At 39.3% G+C, this 16,026-nt stretch overlaps 1 protein-coding gene across 2 annotated transcripts in view; it reads right to left on the bottom strand.

Moving 5' to 3' along the window:
- LOC123674786 (polycomb group protein Psc-like) overlaps window positions 1-16,026 on the bottom strand; it is a 145,947-nt gene that overhangs the window by 68,421 nt on the left and 61,500 nt on the right. For both annotated transcript variants that reach the window (XM_045609868.1, XM_045609869.1), the window contains exon 4: window positions 4,984-5,181. In XM_045609868.1, the coding sequence (XP_045465824.1) occupies window positions 4,984-5,181 (198 nt within the window). The remainder of the gene's footprint in view (window positions 1-4,983; window positions 5,182-16,026) is intronic.

Below are 16,026 nucleotides of genomic sequence, written 5' to 3'. Positions count from 1 at the left end.
CATCTTTTCATCGCCATCTAGTGAAACCCGATCGGACTTGTACAACGTGAAATACAACGCGTAATTCTCCTGTCGCGTTCGCACCCCTTTTCACTAACCGCTAATTCTCGGCAATTAACGCGAAAGACACTAGACCTCGAAATATGCAAGTTTCCGGATCGTCACCGTCGCGACGTCGAGCGCACTTATTATTATTCCAAAGATCGTCCTCCCGCGCGCCCCAACAATGGCGCTCGCCTAATCTCCCTCCGACAACCTTCCCTCCGATGCCGGTCTGAAGTGCACTTCGGATACGCCGAGACGCGGGAATATATTGAATTTGAATGTTTTATTCATTCCCCATCGTGCGATACCCCGGAAAGCTATATCGACCATGGTATTTTTCCGAGAGCGACGTAAAAACGTAACTATGGGAAAACCCGAGGACCAAGAGGTGAGAGGCTCTTTGGTTAATCTCGGCATGGCGTCGTGAATGAAAGATATCGAGGTGTCAGTGATATGCCTTTCATATGTGGAAAACGGGTAGGTTTTTCGTTGAATCTGAACTGAGTATTCGCTTGATTCAATTTGGCGAATGATAAATACGTTAATTAAATGAGAGAAATCTTGTTACGAGACTCGCTCTGCATTTTTTATTTCGTTCAGTACGTGGATATCGAAGATAACCGTCACTTTCTCTTGCACTTGGTAATTGCAAAACAAGATCTAATGAAGATTAGCTAATTTTCCGAACATAATGCGGAATATCAGTCTGAAAGCTTATGATTCCAATAATTTTTCATGTATTGTTCCACTGTTTCATTCGAGTTCGTTATAGAGAATACACATTTTGGAATTTATTCTAAAATTTAATTTACGACTGGTCTAACTTACTAACACGTGTGCGCCGAAGATTTTAATCCAAAATTATTTTTTAACTCGAGTTAAATCCTTAACATTCGTTGCATTGCACATTAAATTTCCGACTACTAATAATCATAAGTAGGGATTCACGGCTTGGCTTGATATATAAGCTACTTGTAGCTCAAGTAGCTTGAGCTTGATTTGAGATCAACTCAAAAAAATTTTTTTTAATTATTAATTAAACCTACTCTGGACTGAAATTTGTTAGGCAACCCATATGTGATATATTAATTGACATGTTAAATTAAATATAAAATACGTTTTATCAAATAAGCATCTCGGTGAAGGTCGTTTTATATCGGGATCCTATACTATAAGAAGTAGTTTGAGACAAGAGTATGAGAGATATGAATAAACTTCATGTAGCATCTTCAACAAATTTTCATATATTCAGAATATATTTAGATAATTTCATATATCTAACAGGTTTCAAGAAATATTTACTTTAAAATTAACCAAAAGTTTCATGATCTAGATCGAGATGGGAGGATCAATGAAAATATAGCGACCGATTGTTACCTATACCAAATTCCATGTGAGAGACTCCAAACGTCATACGGGGCGGACTCTTGCTATGCGATTTTCGGATTCTCCACATTCCGAAACGTGGATTGAAAACTTCGAAGATCATTTTTTTTCCTCCAACGATTTCAAATATTTATTATTGGAACTAATAAATTACCTCTATCCTTGTTGTGGGTTTTAAAGACAGGTAATAGTTAGCTAGTTTTTATTTTTATCGAGTTTGCTGTGGATATATCTACGATCAAAGAATCTTCAAGTATATGTTGTTAAAATCACAAATTTCGCAATATTCATTATATTCCATACCGGTTTCATGCAATAGACAGTGCTTTACAGAAGATGCATAGTGCCAGACAGTGTCATCTACGTATGTTGTTAAACTTTTCATTGATTTTATCCTTACATTGGCGTGTTTAATACCACAGATGGAAGAGGATGAATATTTTTGTACGAAATTCGTTAGACGTTATTTTGAAAACCACATTTTCGGAAAAGTTTATAGCTATCTAATTCAAAATAGCCTTTGTCATATTCAGTCGTTCGTCGAAAGATAAAGTTCATCAACAATCTAGGAGCTGCTTAAAATTTATCGCCCAGCGAATAAATCTCGAAATCATATATGTACATCCCTCAGGGACACGGAACAGTTTCCTCATCTCGATCTAATCTGAATTCATAAAGAGCGACACCACCACCATCACTAGGATAAAACATCGTGGGGTCATTTACATATAAGCCAACGGAGGCAGCAGATGATATACAATGTAGTCCGCGTCAGCAAAGTGCCACAACAGGTTGCCGTAGGGACATAAAACCAGATAAAGGATCCTATCCCCCATTGTGTGCCGACACCCTGTTTCGCAATTGCACATGGTGTGCGAGAGAGCCGTTCGGACGGCAATATCGACGCATAGCGGGGTATCCAATGCGGATATTTGCAATTCGGTTCATTACTTTCCATAATGAACTCTCGGAAACGGGAGAGACTGCGAACGAGGCGATTATAGGTAACGCAACGGGATGAAAGGGTGCGCCAAACTTCCATTGTGTTTGTTCGATGTTTTCCGCTAGATTTACTGTATTAATTCGAGGCGCCTCTTGATTTAATGCCGACCTCTGCCACAACACAAATGATATGCAAATAATAAGAATTTTAAAAAACAATAAAAATAGTATACATGAAAGATCAAAAATATGATAATAAAATCAATAGGCGAAGAGCTCAGTGATCAAGAAAGCCACAGCAACGAATTATTCTCTCTTCATATGGTATATTTGATTTGTTCCCTGCATCGCGTCTATTTTCCAGATGGTGAAACACGATTTGACATTAGTCCAACGTTGTATTCTGCCATGAACGATATACATTCCAATGAGAATACTACCTCTTGACTTAAACAGATTTTCAAATAACGCATTAGGTATCTGAGGGAGAGCAGTATAAATTAGTCATCAGGTTCAGATGCTCGAGATTCCTCAGGCTCGCCCTAGGAATGATTCACTCGCTTATGATTCTCATTCTTGTCAAATAACCGATTATACTTTCTCCTCTGAAAATCAGAAATATAGACTAAGCAGATATGCTTAGCACATAATTCTGTCTTCTTGAACAGTCTAAGAGAAGAACAGTCTACTTAGTCCATAGTTCTGTCTTTCAGAACTATGAACTAAGCAGATCTGCTTAGTCCATAGTTCTGTCTCCTTTAACAGTCAAGGAGAAAGTATAGTCTGCTTAGTACATAGTTTTGTCTTTCAGAACTATGAACTAAGCACATTAAATTTCCTTCTGGTCTGATCAAGAGCTATGGACTAAGCAGATTTGCCTAGTTCATTCTTCTCACTGACAGAACTATGGTCTAAGCAGATCTGCTTAATACATAGTTCTGTCTTCCAGAACTATGAGTAGACTTAGCTTTCTCCTTCACTCTTCAAGAACTATGGACTAAGCAGATTTGCTTAGTCTATATTTCTTTCTTCTTGAACAGTCGAGGAGAAAGTATAGCCTGCTAAGTTCATAGTTCTGAAAGACCGAACTATGGACTAACCAGATCTGCTTAGTTCATAGGTCTGTCAAGTATGTAGCTATGTAAGACCTTTGAATCAAAAACATTTGCCTTCACCTTAAAGATCTACTAAGCGTTTATAAGATCTACGTATCCAGTGAATGTTGCGTAGATCTTATAAACGCTGAGTAAATCTATAAGGTGAAGACAAATCTTGGCGTTTTTTGCAGATTGCTTTTAATTAGTTGAAGCTATGTAATTAATCTGTACTATTTTTATTTAGGTCTGTGGCGACGAAAAGCAATTGAACATAATGTCTGTGTCTAGCCGAAATTGTCGTCACAATACTTAATATAAATGTACCTGCATTAGTGTAACAATGGTCTTTCATGGTACTTGTGCATACAAATTTCTCAGTCATAAGGTTCTCAAAAAGATACAATAGGAAATATCCATTCCCTACTCCAATTAGTGTGCAGGTATCAAGATATCATTGCGCAGGTATACAACTTAGAGAATAAGAAAAGGAAGAAGAAATTCACGATGTCCAATATGATTTTGTTTGTAACCCAGGTATAAAACTAAGAAAAGGAGAGTTCAGTGGTGTAAGTTACGAGATGATGACCATTATAATAATAAACATTATTATTGTACTGTCAATCTGCTGACTAACTTATTCTCATAAAATTGAGAAATGCGAAATAGTCGCGTATATTATACATAAGTTGTGAAACGCAGATTTCGCCACCTAGAATCGCATAGCGGTAAAGTCGGAACACCGCTTCGATTATAATAATAAAGAACGGTTAATTCCAACCTCGTCCGATCGACTGATAAGTAGGCGAAAGCGTCTGCACCTCGCGACGTTTCCTAGAAGACCGCGACATGGGTTCCGTATTCCGGTTGGCGAAGTCGCGTCTGCTAACTGCAAGCGGCTATTTCTGGCTACCTCACATAACTATACGAACGTGCTAAACGAATTTCGCGAGGAGAATCGCCTTCAGAAATCGAATGTTGTCGATATAGTAGTGTTGGATTATGTTTTGTTTCAATTGAGGTTCTGCAAGAAGCGATACTCCCCAATTTTTACAACGAATATCATTTTGGTTTGGATAGTGTATATATTACTGGAAATGTGTGTTATTCAGGCATTCTATACTATACAATGCCTAGGCAATGTATAGAATGCCTCGAGAATGCCTGGGTCTTCTAGGCAACGTTTGAAATAATACTACCCTCCAATTTAGGAACCTCTTGTTCAAAAACGACTGACATTAGTTCCTATAAAAGATTGGGAACACCCTTTATAAACGTGTATTGTTCTTATAACAGAGCTACAAGAATGCAACGTAGCTGAATACGTAGTGGCACTCTTTCAGTTATTGACTGAACGATTTGCGTCTTCAATATCATAGGATTGTTGAGGTTAGAACCTATTCGTTATCTCCAAAACCATCTTCTTCTCTTTCAGCTCTTACCGCTCTGAAATCCCGAAGAAAGTTCCGAGATATTTGACGATATCGGACTCAGACAGGTCATAAACAACACTCACCCTATGTACTCCAGCGATAAGCTGATCCTATCCTGCGGGCTGAAGATGGTCCTCTCAGTGTCCTCGCCCCGTTGCTCCGGCGACACCCTACCCGCCTCGGTGGGATTGCCGGCGTAGAAACCACGACGTTTCATCATCTCGGACAGGAAGAGGCCGGGCACCAGCTTGTAGACGATGTCCTGCAGCGTTTTATCCAACCTGATGGCAGACGGAAGAAAAATAGAGACAATAAAACAATGGTGGAGGGATGGAGACGGGGTTCAATTCGGTAGGATGAATAGGTTTTGGACGCGAATTGGGGGGAGATCATGGGGAGATTCGTCTCGGGTTTATTCGAGGCAGACCTAGTTCATTCAAAAAGTTTTATGCCTTCATATATTTTTTTTAATTAAGAAAAGAACAGTCCATAGCTAGATAATTGAGTAATTTGCTTTTGTTGCCAGAGTACTTTCGATTTAACTTCGATGCTTCCAGTAATTGCCCTCAAGTGTAACTTCGGCAAAGTACTTAACTAGTTTTGTCTAAGGTCATCAAGGACCTTCAACAACCTATTTAGTTACTGCTTATGTTATAATAATATAATAGTTTATTTTACCCAACAGGAAATTTCCCTATAACAGGGTAACATATTGGCAATGAATAATATGAACAATTATTCAAACAAAATTACACATTCAATGATACAACAATAAACAATAACCGCCCCGAACTAAAAAAACAAATTAAACTCAAGTTCATCAGCAGCCCTGCACAATCGATAGACCGGAGCTTTCTCAAGTATGTTAGTCCGAGGTTTAGGGAGTCGAAAAGTTGATGTGGTCCTCGCTTCAATTCTTGGTACACGAATGTCAACCCTGGACAGTAGATGAGGTGATTCAATTCTTCCAGTGACAATCTTTTGCGCAAATTTAGCGCACTGTCGCTTCTGTCTCTTCTGCAACGTTGAAATTCGCATTTCCCGCATGATCTCCGACAAATCCGCACTACGTTCAGGATACCTGCCGGTCTTTATATATTCAGCACATTTCAAGAATTTTCTATTAATGCGTTCAAGTGATGTTAGGTGGAAACTGTATATCGGAAATCAAATCAAGTTGGCGTACTCTAATTTGCTGACGACAAGAGAAAAATAGAGAACTCTGAGGACTGAAACATCAGGGAACTCCCTGGAACACCGGAACACAAAGCCTAAAGATCGACTAGCCGAAGAACAAAGCTCCTCGATGTGAGGAACAAAGCTGAACGTCGAATCAAATAACACCCCCAAATCGCGAAACTGGTCTCCACTAGCGATAAGACAATTACCAATAGAATAATTGAAGGTGAGAGGATGTAAGCTTCTCGTGAAAGTCACCTTAAAACACTTTTGTATATTTAAAATGAGTCCATTGTGCGAGCACCAAACATTAACTAACTCCAAGCTGGACTGGAGCAGCTCTAAATCAGCAATTCCGCGTATCCTCAGGTAAAGTTTGAAGTCATCTGCATAGACCAAGGCTAAGCAACTGAGAAGTGCCAGAAGATCGTTGATAAAAATTATGAATAACAATGGTCCAAGATTAGATCCTTGCGGCACACCAGATGACAGACAAAATTCGAAAGACTTGAAGCCATTATAAAACACATGACTCATTCTTCCCTCCAGGTAAGATCTCATCAGGTCGACATATACGAAGATTACTTATAACTTTAACTTCCAATAAAACTATTCGAGGAAAGCACTGACTTCGAGTCGGGAACTTTTCAGTAGTAATATTCCTAGGACAATCGAAAGCTTGAGCTTGAGAAATTAGTTATAAAATTATGAGGGATATTCGGCGGAAAATTTTTTGAGAACAAAATTTATGACTTTATTAAAATTCAACCAAACATTAGAAGCCTGTCCTATACATGATTCATTACCATTGCATCGTGGGCATCTCAGGCTGATTTAAATACTACATTTTCACTTAGATGATAATTCTGCCACTATATGAATTTCTCTAATATTCGAAGTTTTCGTTACTTCAAATGATGCGCCTAGCATTCCTCTTATTGGGAAATGGGCGAAAAAAAATCCGTGAACGTGGAACGGGTTGAAAGGTCTGTTCGTGATGATCCCGACCTCTTTATTCGAAAACTTACAAGTGCTTTGAATCACATTCAGCATAAAGATCTGAAGCTGCAATGTGACTCTGCCAGGAGTATGTGGAAATTTTCAAGGCAAATTAATCTCCAGAAGAGGTGATATTCATTTGCCTTCCCCCAGTACTACTGATTTGACGCCTATAGTTTTTTACCTGTGGGGTTTCTTTAAATTAGGATTCCTAGCTCAAAATCAGAATGAGGCAGATACGAATATCAAAGAACAAATTTCGCCGAAATAATCAGCAGCAAACTCCAATCAATAAATTTCCCCAAAATACGAATTTTCCAAAATGCGCATGGGGTTAAAACCGTATTTCCATCCAGGCGCGTAATTGGAAATAATAAACTAGAAGGTCCCGTCGCATCGCCGCCGGACTCGTAAATCTGCGGGAGTAATATCGGGAGCATAAGGCGGCCGACGCGGGCTCGGATTGCGTCAGTGGCGCGGCGCGGGAACGGGGTCGCGACCTGTTATGAAACAAGCGTACACAATACGGGCGATTAGTCGGGATAATGAATGCGTAATGGGGATGGGATCCGAACTGTCCGATCGCCCCGATTTGGCCTTTTGTCCGGAGTGGGAGCGGAAACCCTGCGTAGCCCGCGTCCGGACGTTCGGATCCCGAGAGAAACGGGAAATTTTCCATAGATCGATGCGGGCACTGTGGAATTAGGACGGGAAATTCGGCGTATACGCTATATTGTGTACCAGTTTCGCCGATAAAGAACGTCAAGATGGTGTAGAATAGATTTTGGGGGTTGTATCGGAAAGATGGAAGAATGTTTAAGGTTTATTTATGCTCTCATCCTGACTTCTTAATGAATTAATAGTTAGTTTATCACCATTTATTATTATTACTTGAGGGTGTAGGTACACTGGCTCTCTCACAAGGTTCTTCAGCACAAATTCATTTTGATTCTGTGGGAAAATCACTCAATCGATTCTTTCAACTATTGGCTGAAACCTTCGTACCATGAAGTGAGCCAAATTCGAGGCCAAATTTACTGTTTTCCGAATGTATTTGCGCCTATACCCTTTTATCTTCTTCTTTTTTTGCCTTTCGTCACTACGTATTTTTCCCCAATTTTCCTTCTAAGAGATTTGTGTGTTCAAGCAGAATTGGTTGAGTTCTATGAAGACGCTGGTATTCCGGTGTTCCAATGCAATTTGAGGCAAAAAACTTGTAATTGATCATCACAAAAGCCTATCATTAAATCGATTGAATGTTTATGTCATAGTACTGAGTAGGGATTCACGGCTTGACTTGTTATACAAGCTACTTGACTTGAAGTCAAGTCGTAGTTTTTCAATGTCAAGTACTTGATAAAGAAATACTTCACTTGACATTGAAAAACTACTTTTTGTACTTGACGTGAATTGAATTGATTTAAAGTCAATTAGCTTGAATATCGGGTCAAGCCGTGAATTCCTAGTACTGAGATTGGTTACTATTGCTTCAAATTTCTAGTTTCTTCTGATCAGTAAGTGATGATAACATTGGCAGCGCATGGACTGATAAATTGAATATGTTTACTAAAACAGTCTTCCACTGAACGTTTGATAATTGAGAACCTAAACCAAAACATATAACCTGAACACATGCCTGAACTAATATTGCGGATATCGATTCTGATTTGTGAATAACTAAGGAATTGATCATTTGAAATATGAAATGAATATGGAACATTTTAGGGATTGCATTGAGCTATAACTTTCAAACCAGAACAGATCACTAATTTGTGTTCAGTAGACACCAATTATCGAAAACAGTACTCCAAAATTCTACTACCGAACGCCACTGTATTTCAATCCATGAGCTGACCGCCTAGTGCGAGACAAGTGGTACAACTAGCAAATTATGCACGTTGCTCAGATGATTATACGGCGCGGCCAATATTAGCATCAATACCTACTGATCAGAAGAAACAAGAAAGTTAAATCAATGTTTTTTTTTGGAATATTATTATGTTCAGGGGGAAAGAAGCGTTGTTAAAAACCAGACTCTTATTATATTTAATTATTAAATGCGGTAGCACAGAGCGACGCTAAATACTTCTTAAATGTTGCATGCAACCAACGACAAAAGTCGGACTTTCCTTGAATCATAGTTTTCGATAACTCGAATCATTTCCAATCCCCTTGACAAAACCTGTCTAAGTTGAAAAAATAACTATGCATAACTCGACATTATTTCAAGGTTTTATTTTGACATTTTTACCTCTATAAGTTGAGGACCCCCGTATATAGGGTTCAGTAGAAATAACTGCATTATTTTACATGAAAAACAATGGCTTTAATTACCATAGTAAGAATGATCCGATTAAGGTATAATATGTGCCGTTTTGTTCGATAACTCATTGCCATTTTGAAGGTAATATCATTATTCTTTTCTCATAGAAGCCCTCGTTCCCATTGGCAAAAAATTGAGACAGTAGATTTTCACAACCCTCTTATGAAGCTAATTTTTCACCTGTGAAATGTTCGCTATGGACAGGAACAGATGGTAATCACTTGGTGTCAGATCCGGACTAGGAGATACATGTATAAGGACCTCCCAACCAAGCTTCCGGAGCTTCTGGCAAGTCACTATCGATGTGTGTGATCGCGTTGTCCTCCATTTGCTCTTCTATTGGCCAAAGCTGGCCGCTTCTGGGCAATTGCTTCTTTTAGGCAGTCCAATTGTTGACAGTATAGTTCCGAGTTAACAGTTATGCCGTAGGAAACAGCTGATAGTAAATAAATCCCTGCCAATCCCACCAAACACACAGCAAAACCTTTCAGGCCGTCAATCCTAGCTTGATCACCGTTTCCGCTGGCTCACCGTGTTTCGACTACGACCGTTTTCGCTTGACGTCGTCGTAAGTGTTTCACTTTTTATCACCAGTCACCAACCGCTTCAAGGATGGGTCGATTTTGCGATTTAACAGCGATTCGCAGATGTAAATTCGGTCTATGATGTTTCTTTGGGTTAACTCTGTGGTATTCATACATCGAGCTTCTTCTTGGGACCAGCCTTATGGAAATGGTTCCAAACGGTTTTTTGTGCGATCTTTAGCTCTCTTGGTTTATTCTTACTATACACCTCATAAAATGTTCCCCTACGAACAAGAGTTTACCCTTCACTGCATTTTTTCTGATTTTGCATTGGGGCAGAGATATTTAGATTCTTTTCACGAGGGCTAAAACTAGTTACAAATATTATTTCATGAGAGAGTTAAAACACGTAATAGTTTGTACTGAACAAAAGTTAAAAATTCCAAACGACCGTATGCTTAATGAATTTCTCGTGTCGAGCTAGCCGTCCCATTCAAAGCACGACGATATTATAAAGTCGTGAAAACGTGAACGTCAGCTGCAGCAGTCCTGCCCGGCTCATTTGATTAAGCAGCTTCCTGCGGCGGGTCCGCGCGCGACTTCAAAGCTTAACCCTCGTCGAATAACGCACAAACAACAATCGCGAATCTCATCTCGTCGCTTTTCATATATACGCCCGTCCGGAATTCCGTATACAAGCGGTGTGAGGCGACGCAACCTTTGACGAGGAAAGGGCGCAACTGGTAAGAATAACGGAAAATATTAAGGAGCAAATTAACCTCTCAACAGATACCGGTGCCATTTTCTTGGATATAGAAAAGGCATTTGATAAAATGTGGCATCAGGGTCTGATTTACAGAATGAAGTTGATGAAATTTCCAATGAAACTTACGAGATTGATACAATCGTACCTGGCAAATAGAAAATTTAGGGTGAATATCGATAGTACCAGGTCAACGATTAGAGAAATAGAAGCCGGAGACCCCCTAGGATCGGTGATAGGACCGCTGCTGTTTAACATATATACGGCAGACATACCGAAAATGAATAGATGCAAGATAGCCCAGTTTGCAGATGACACTGCCATATACCATCACAGTAGAATGCGGAAAACAATCACTAGGCAGCTATAGATAGACCTAGATAAACTGATGGAATACTTCAAGAAATGGAGATTCGAAGTGAACACATCGAAAACAGTTGCAATCTACTTCGGAGGAACAACAGTAAAGAAAGAGAGAGCAGGAAACGTCAAAATAGAAAACCAGACGATAGAATGGAAAAAGGAAGCAAAATATGTGGGAGTAATACTGGATGAAAGGATGAATTTCAACAAACAGATAGAGGAGAACAGAAAGAAGACAAGGCAATTGCACGGCAGATTGTACCCATTGCTCAACCCTAGAAGTAAACTTTCTTTAGAAAACAAGCTGAAGATAATAAAAATAGTGCTAATACCAAGCATTACGTATGCAGGAGTTACCTGGTACAATACGAAGGACAATAATAATGATCAGTTGCGAAGTACACTAAATTCAGTAATAAGAACAGCGGTTGGCGCCCCATGGTATATAACCAACCAACAAATCAGAGAAGAATTGATAATTGAAACTATTTAAGAAATAGTCAATCAGCATAGGAAGAAGACAATAGAGACGCTGAAAGAGCACGAGAATAAGGAATTGAGAAAGATAATATAAATTAAAGTAAGAAAGACCGATAAGAGGAAATACCTCTTTGAAAGAACTAAATAGAAGAAAAAAGTGACATGAAATAGGGAGGAAAGCCTCCCGATCAGACAACAGCAGAAAATAGGAGAAATGAAATTAGAGGCGAAGGGAATGTAAATTCCGGACCTTAAACAGAAAGAAGATCTGGAAAGGGCGCTTAAAGCGTAACCGAAAACGCGTCATCTGCTAATTCGCACGCCGCCTTGATTAAAACGGGGGAACGTCTGTCGGATTTCCGGGACTGTACGCGTATGCGTGCGGTCGCGACCGGACAAATACCTCGCGCGATTTATCGCGGCGACCGCCTTTGTGGCGCGCGGAAAGCTCATTTTCGCCGTATGGAAATTGCGGGGACGGGGAAAAACGAGGGGGGCCATAGGGGTAGGCGATCTCGCCCCGGGCGAACGTATGGAGGGATGGGGAAATTGATGGCGTGTTTATGGAAGGGATGATTTCGTCGGCGTTCGTGATTGATGGATCGGGGATAAGTGCTCTTTCTCCTTCGACTGTTATGTATGCATCGCCGTTCTGATGTTTATTGTCGCCATTATGCTTCTTCGGTTTTTACTTTTTTAGCACTTCATCGAACACTTGTTGCAGGTTCCTCGAGAGATGTTTTGTCGGTAGATCAATAAACACCCCTGTATTCAAGGAATGTCAGCAATCGAAGACATTTCGATAAAAAAGTTTTAACATAAATAAGGTTTTCGAAAGATCACCACCGAATTATTTAAAATATTGATCGGTCAAATGATAACAATATAGTGTAGACTCTCGTTAAGTCGAAACACCACGGGACCAAGATTTCTCTTCGAATTACGTAAACGACTTAGACGTAGTTTTCGAGGTCATTCGACTTACAGAGGATATGAGATATATAGTTCAATTCAATGAAAATTCGAGGTATAGAGGTGAAGAATAGTGATATTTATTCCCTATAGTAAAACTTCTGTTGGATTGGAGTGGAGATCAAGAGAAAAACGGAATAAAAGTAGATGTTGGGCGGATGATATAACCGACCAAGTGTGAAAGGAGCTTTTTGCTGAAGTTTTCTATTATTTTGTGCTCTATTCAAAAATGTATTATCAGCTAAAATGATCCTCTCATCCATGACAAAGTTTTATATCATATCGTCTATATAAATGAAAAACAATATCGGACCCAATAAAAACCCCTGAAGCACACCAGTAGCGATGCATCTCCTGGAAGATTTCTTTCCGTTAATATCTACTATCTGATATCTATTTAACAGATATGAGATATTAGTTCGAATGCTGGACCTCTGATGCCGATATACTCCAGTTTGGATATAAGTTCCTCATGGTTGACACAATCGAAAGCCTTCGTCAAGACCATACAGGTTAGTATTGCCTCCTCTGAAACGTCCAAAGATTGCAAGAAGAATTCAATTATCTGCACCAGTGCAGAAGTAGTAGACCTACTCCCCCTGAATGATGATCACTCAGCAGCGAATGGTTCTCCAAGAATGAGACCAATCTATATTTAATGAGGGATTCAAATACCTTCGACATTGCTGGTAGTACTGATATTGGTCTGCAATTCTGGAACAGTTCTTGGGCCCTCTCTTGGTCATTCCAATTTCATCTCACCATCTTGAAAGCAGGAATTTATGAGTTTATATAGAGGATCTGCTAGATAGACAACCCCTTCCTTCAATAAAAGTGAACTTACTAAGAAACCATATTTATCTCTTGATGTTTTATTTCTCATTTCAGACACCGATCATTTGACTTCCTCGAGTGTAGTGGGAGTTAAAAAAAAATGATTTGGCATTTCTGATTATTTTTCTCTATAAAAAGTCATCGTTCGTTTCTGGGGCACTATCTCGTGTACGAATTTTTCTGCTATCGTTGAGAAATCTACACTGATTACAACGTCGTCTTTTCTAACATTCACATAGTGTAAACATCGTTATAAGTCCAATAGGTCGATTTTCGTCGAAAAGTCAACATATCCAGCCGGGGAAACCCCGACGGAAAACCGGCTCTCCCACCCACGCCTTCTCGTTCACCTTCCAGGTCAATAATTCATAACGGACGAAAAATCGATGTCGAACAATATAAGAAACTCCGGACGACCCTCGGACCTTCTCTTCCGGTTTTTTTTTCACGAGCGTCGTCTCGAGAGTGCATCCGGAAGGGCCGAAGGGAACGATCGGGCCCGTCGCGGTGCCCCCTCCCCTCCGATGAATATTTTAGCGCGCCGAGCGTTTTCGGCAAGGGCTGCTAGATACGGAGGGGTCGGGAAAATATGGGTGAAGATTGCGGGACCGCCCCAGTGACATATATTAAATGTTTTAATCTGGGGCGCTATCGATTATGAGAGGCTTTGTTGGCGGTCTCGTATCTCGGCGCCAGAGAGAGGGTAGGCGCCACGAATGTACGTGACTGTGGCAGGTGGAAAAGGGGAGGTGACAGGACATATGCTTCACGTGAAGAAAGTAAAAAAACGATGGGTGTTCATTGAAAATATCGAATTGTATCAAGCTCAAGTCATATCAAGTGTCTTGATATCAAGTCAACCAATAAATAAATATCTCAGATCAAGTGAAGTTAAAGTATGTAATTTATGACTTGCTTCATTTTCAAGTCAAGTAGTTTGATAAAATATCAATCTACTATTGAAAAATATTGGGTTATCCATGTATTGATCCGAATTTCAAAGCCCTGTTACAATGACATAATATGTCGAACAGAACTTGCAACGATTTTGTACGCTTCATTCCATGTTACGCTAATGGAATTTTCGAAGACGCGGTAATTTGTCAATTAATCGTATCATATCGTATACCATCGGTCGGAGCGCGGATCTAGAGAGAATCTTCTGGGAGATTTTCAATAGTTGTCGAGACTTCACGATAGGATACGTACCTAAGATTTAGATTTCAGTCATTATCAATTTGATTTGAGATTTGGAATCTAATTTATCGGTGAGAATTGTGTCGGGATTCTCGCACCTCCCGTGGAATTGGAACATCAGAAACCTTTCAAGGGATTGAAAAATATCAAGAAGTACTTCCTTGAGATACAGAATTTGGAATGGTACGTTTGTTGAACCACTTTAGTTCCTGAATCTGAAAGAATACCTGCGTAATACATTATCACATCAACTTCGTTGAGTGGGGATTGGAGTACTATAGCTTCCTGATAAGATCTGGTGTTCAGAACGCTGAAAATAATTTACAGAAGAGGTTCCATCCTTATAGCAGAGTAACTCATTCAAAACCGATTTAAGTTAAGATTTTATTTCATTATTTGTTTAGGGTGAAAAGGATCGATCATTGTATATTTTAATTTTATAAAATTTGTAAAAACCTGGGTAGAAGTTTTGTTGCCAAATAGGCCAAACCACCCCTAGAAATTAGTATTTAGAGTCTCATGGGCAATTGTAACATTTTGGCGCCCAACGTGGGGCCCGAAAATTTTGGCAACTGCAATTCTCATTTCGACCTTCTCAGTTCTAAAATAACAATCTATCTTTGTTTGATTTTTTTTCTCTCTTTCTTTTCTCTCGTCTTTGATATCTTTCGTTGGTATCCGATTGACCACACGTGTCGTGACATTTTTTTTTGGTGGCTATATATTCATATATAATTTTTTTTCTTGTTTGTTTTCTTTGATAAAATTTAGTCTTTACAGTCTCATGGGCAATTGTAACGTTACAAACTCATCCGAATCGTCATAAATTAACTTGAAGGTTGGCCATATACCTAACAATATGGATCGTTTATAAACTGCTTCAAGTGTGAAAATTGTGAAAACTTAAACAAAAATAACGATTCTGCATTATGTACGTTTCGTGTATTACGGGCAGATTATGGTACACATAATCGTCCATCTGATCGTACAAATGGTAAGACAGTGAAACAATCTCCTTATCCTAAAAATTCAAGCTTGACCAAAAACATTGTTAAGTGAAAGTGTTGAAGAAGATCCAAATTTTCATTTTCACCCTTATAAGGTTCAGTTGACACAAGACCCGTTTTGGTTTCATTTTTATTTATTTCTCGAATCACATTTTTCACTCGGTGGCTTTGTTAATGAATTGTTGACGCTCACAAAAAGTGGTGTGGTGTGTCATTTGGCTTGGTGGAATGATTAGCCCGTACTTTTTTGAAAATGAAGAATGTATCACTCAAAGCGTCAGTTCCCATCGCTACAGCCAAATGATGACAGATTTTTTTTTCGGTCTGAAATTGATAATATTGAATTGGAAAAGATGGGGTTCCACCAAGATGTTGCAACAAGCTACACAACACAACTGGTTAAGGCTTCAATGCAAGAATAATTCGCAAGATCTTATGATTTATTGCCTTTGGTTCTTTTTTGTGGGGTTATGCGAAGGATCGTG

The sequence above is a fragment of the Harmonia axyridis genome, chromosome 3 (assembly GCF_914767665.1).
Source record: "Harmonia axyridis chromosome 3, icHarAxyr1.1, whole genome shotgun sequence".
In the NCBI taxonomy this organism is placed as follows: Eukaryota; Metazoa; Arthropoda; class Insecta; order Coleoptera; family Coccinellidae; genus Harmonia; species Harmonia axyridis.
The sequence above is the reverse complement of the archived record's forward strand: the minus strand, read 5'-3'. Positions and strand labels throughout refer to the sequence as shown.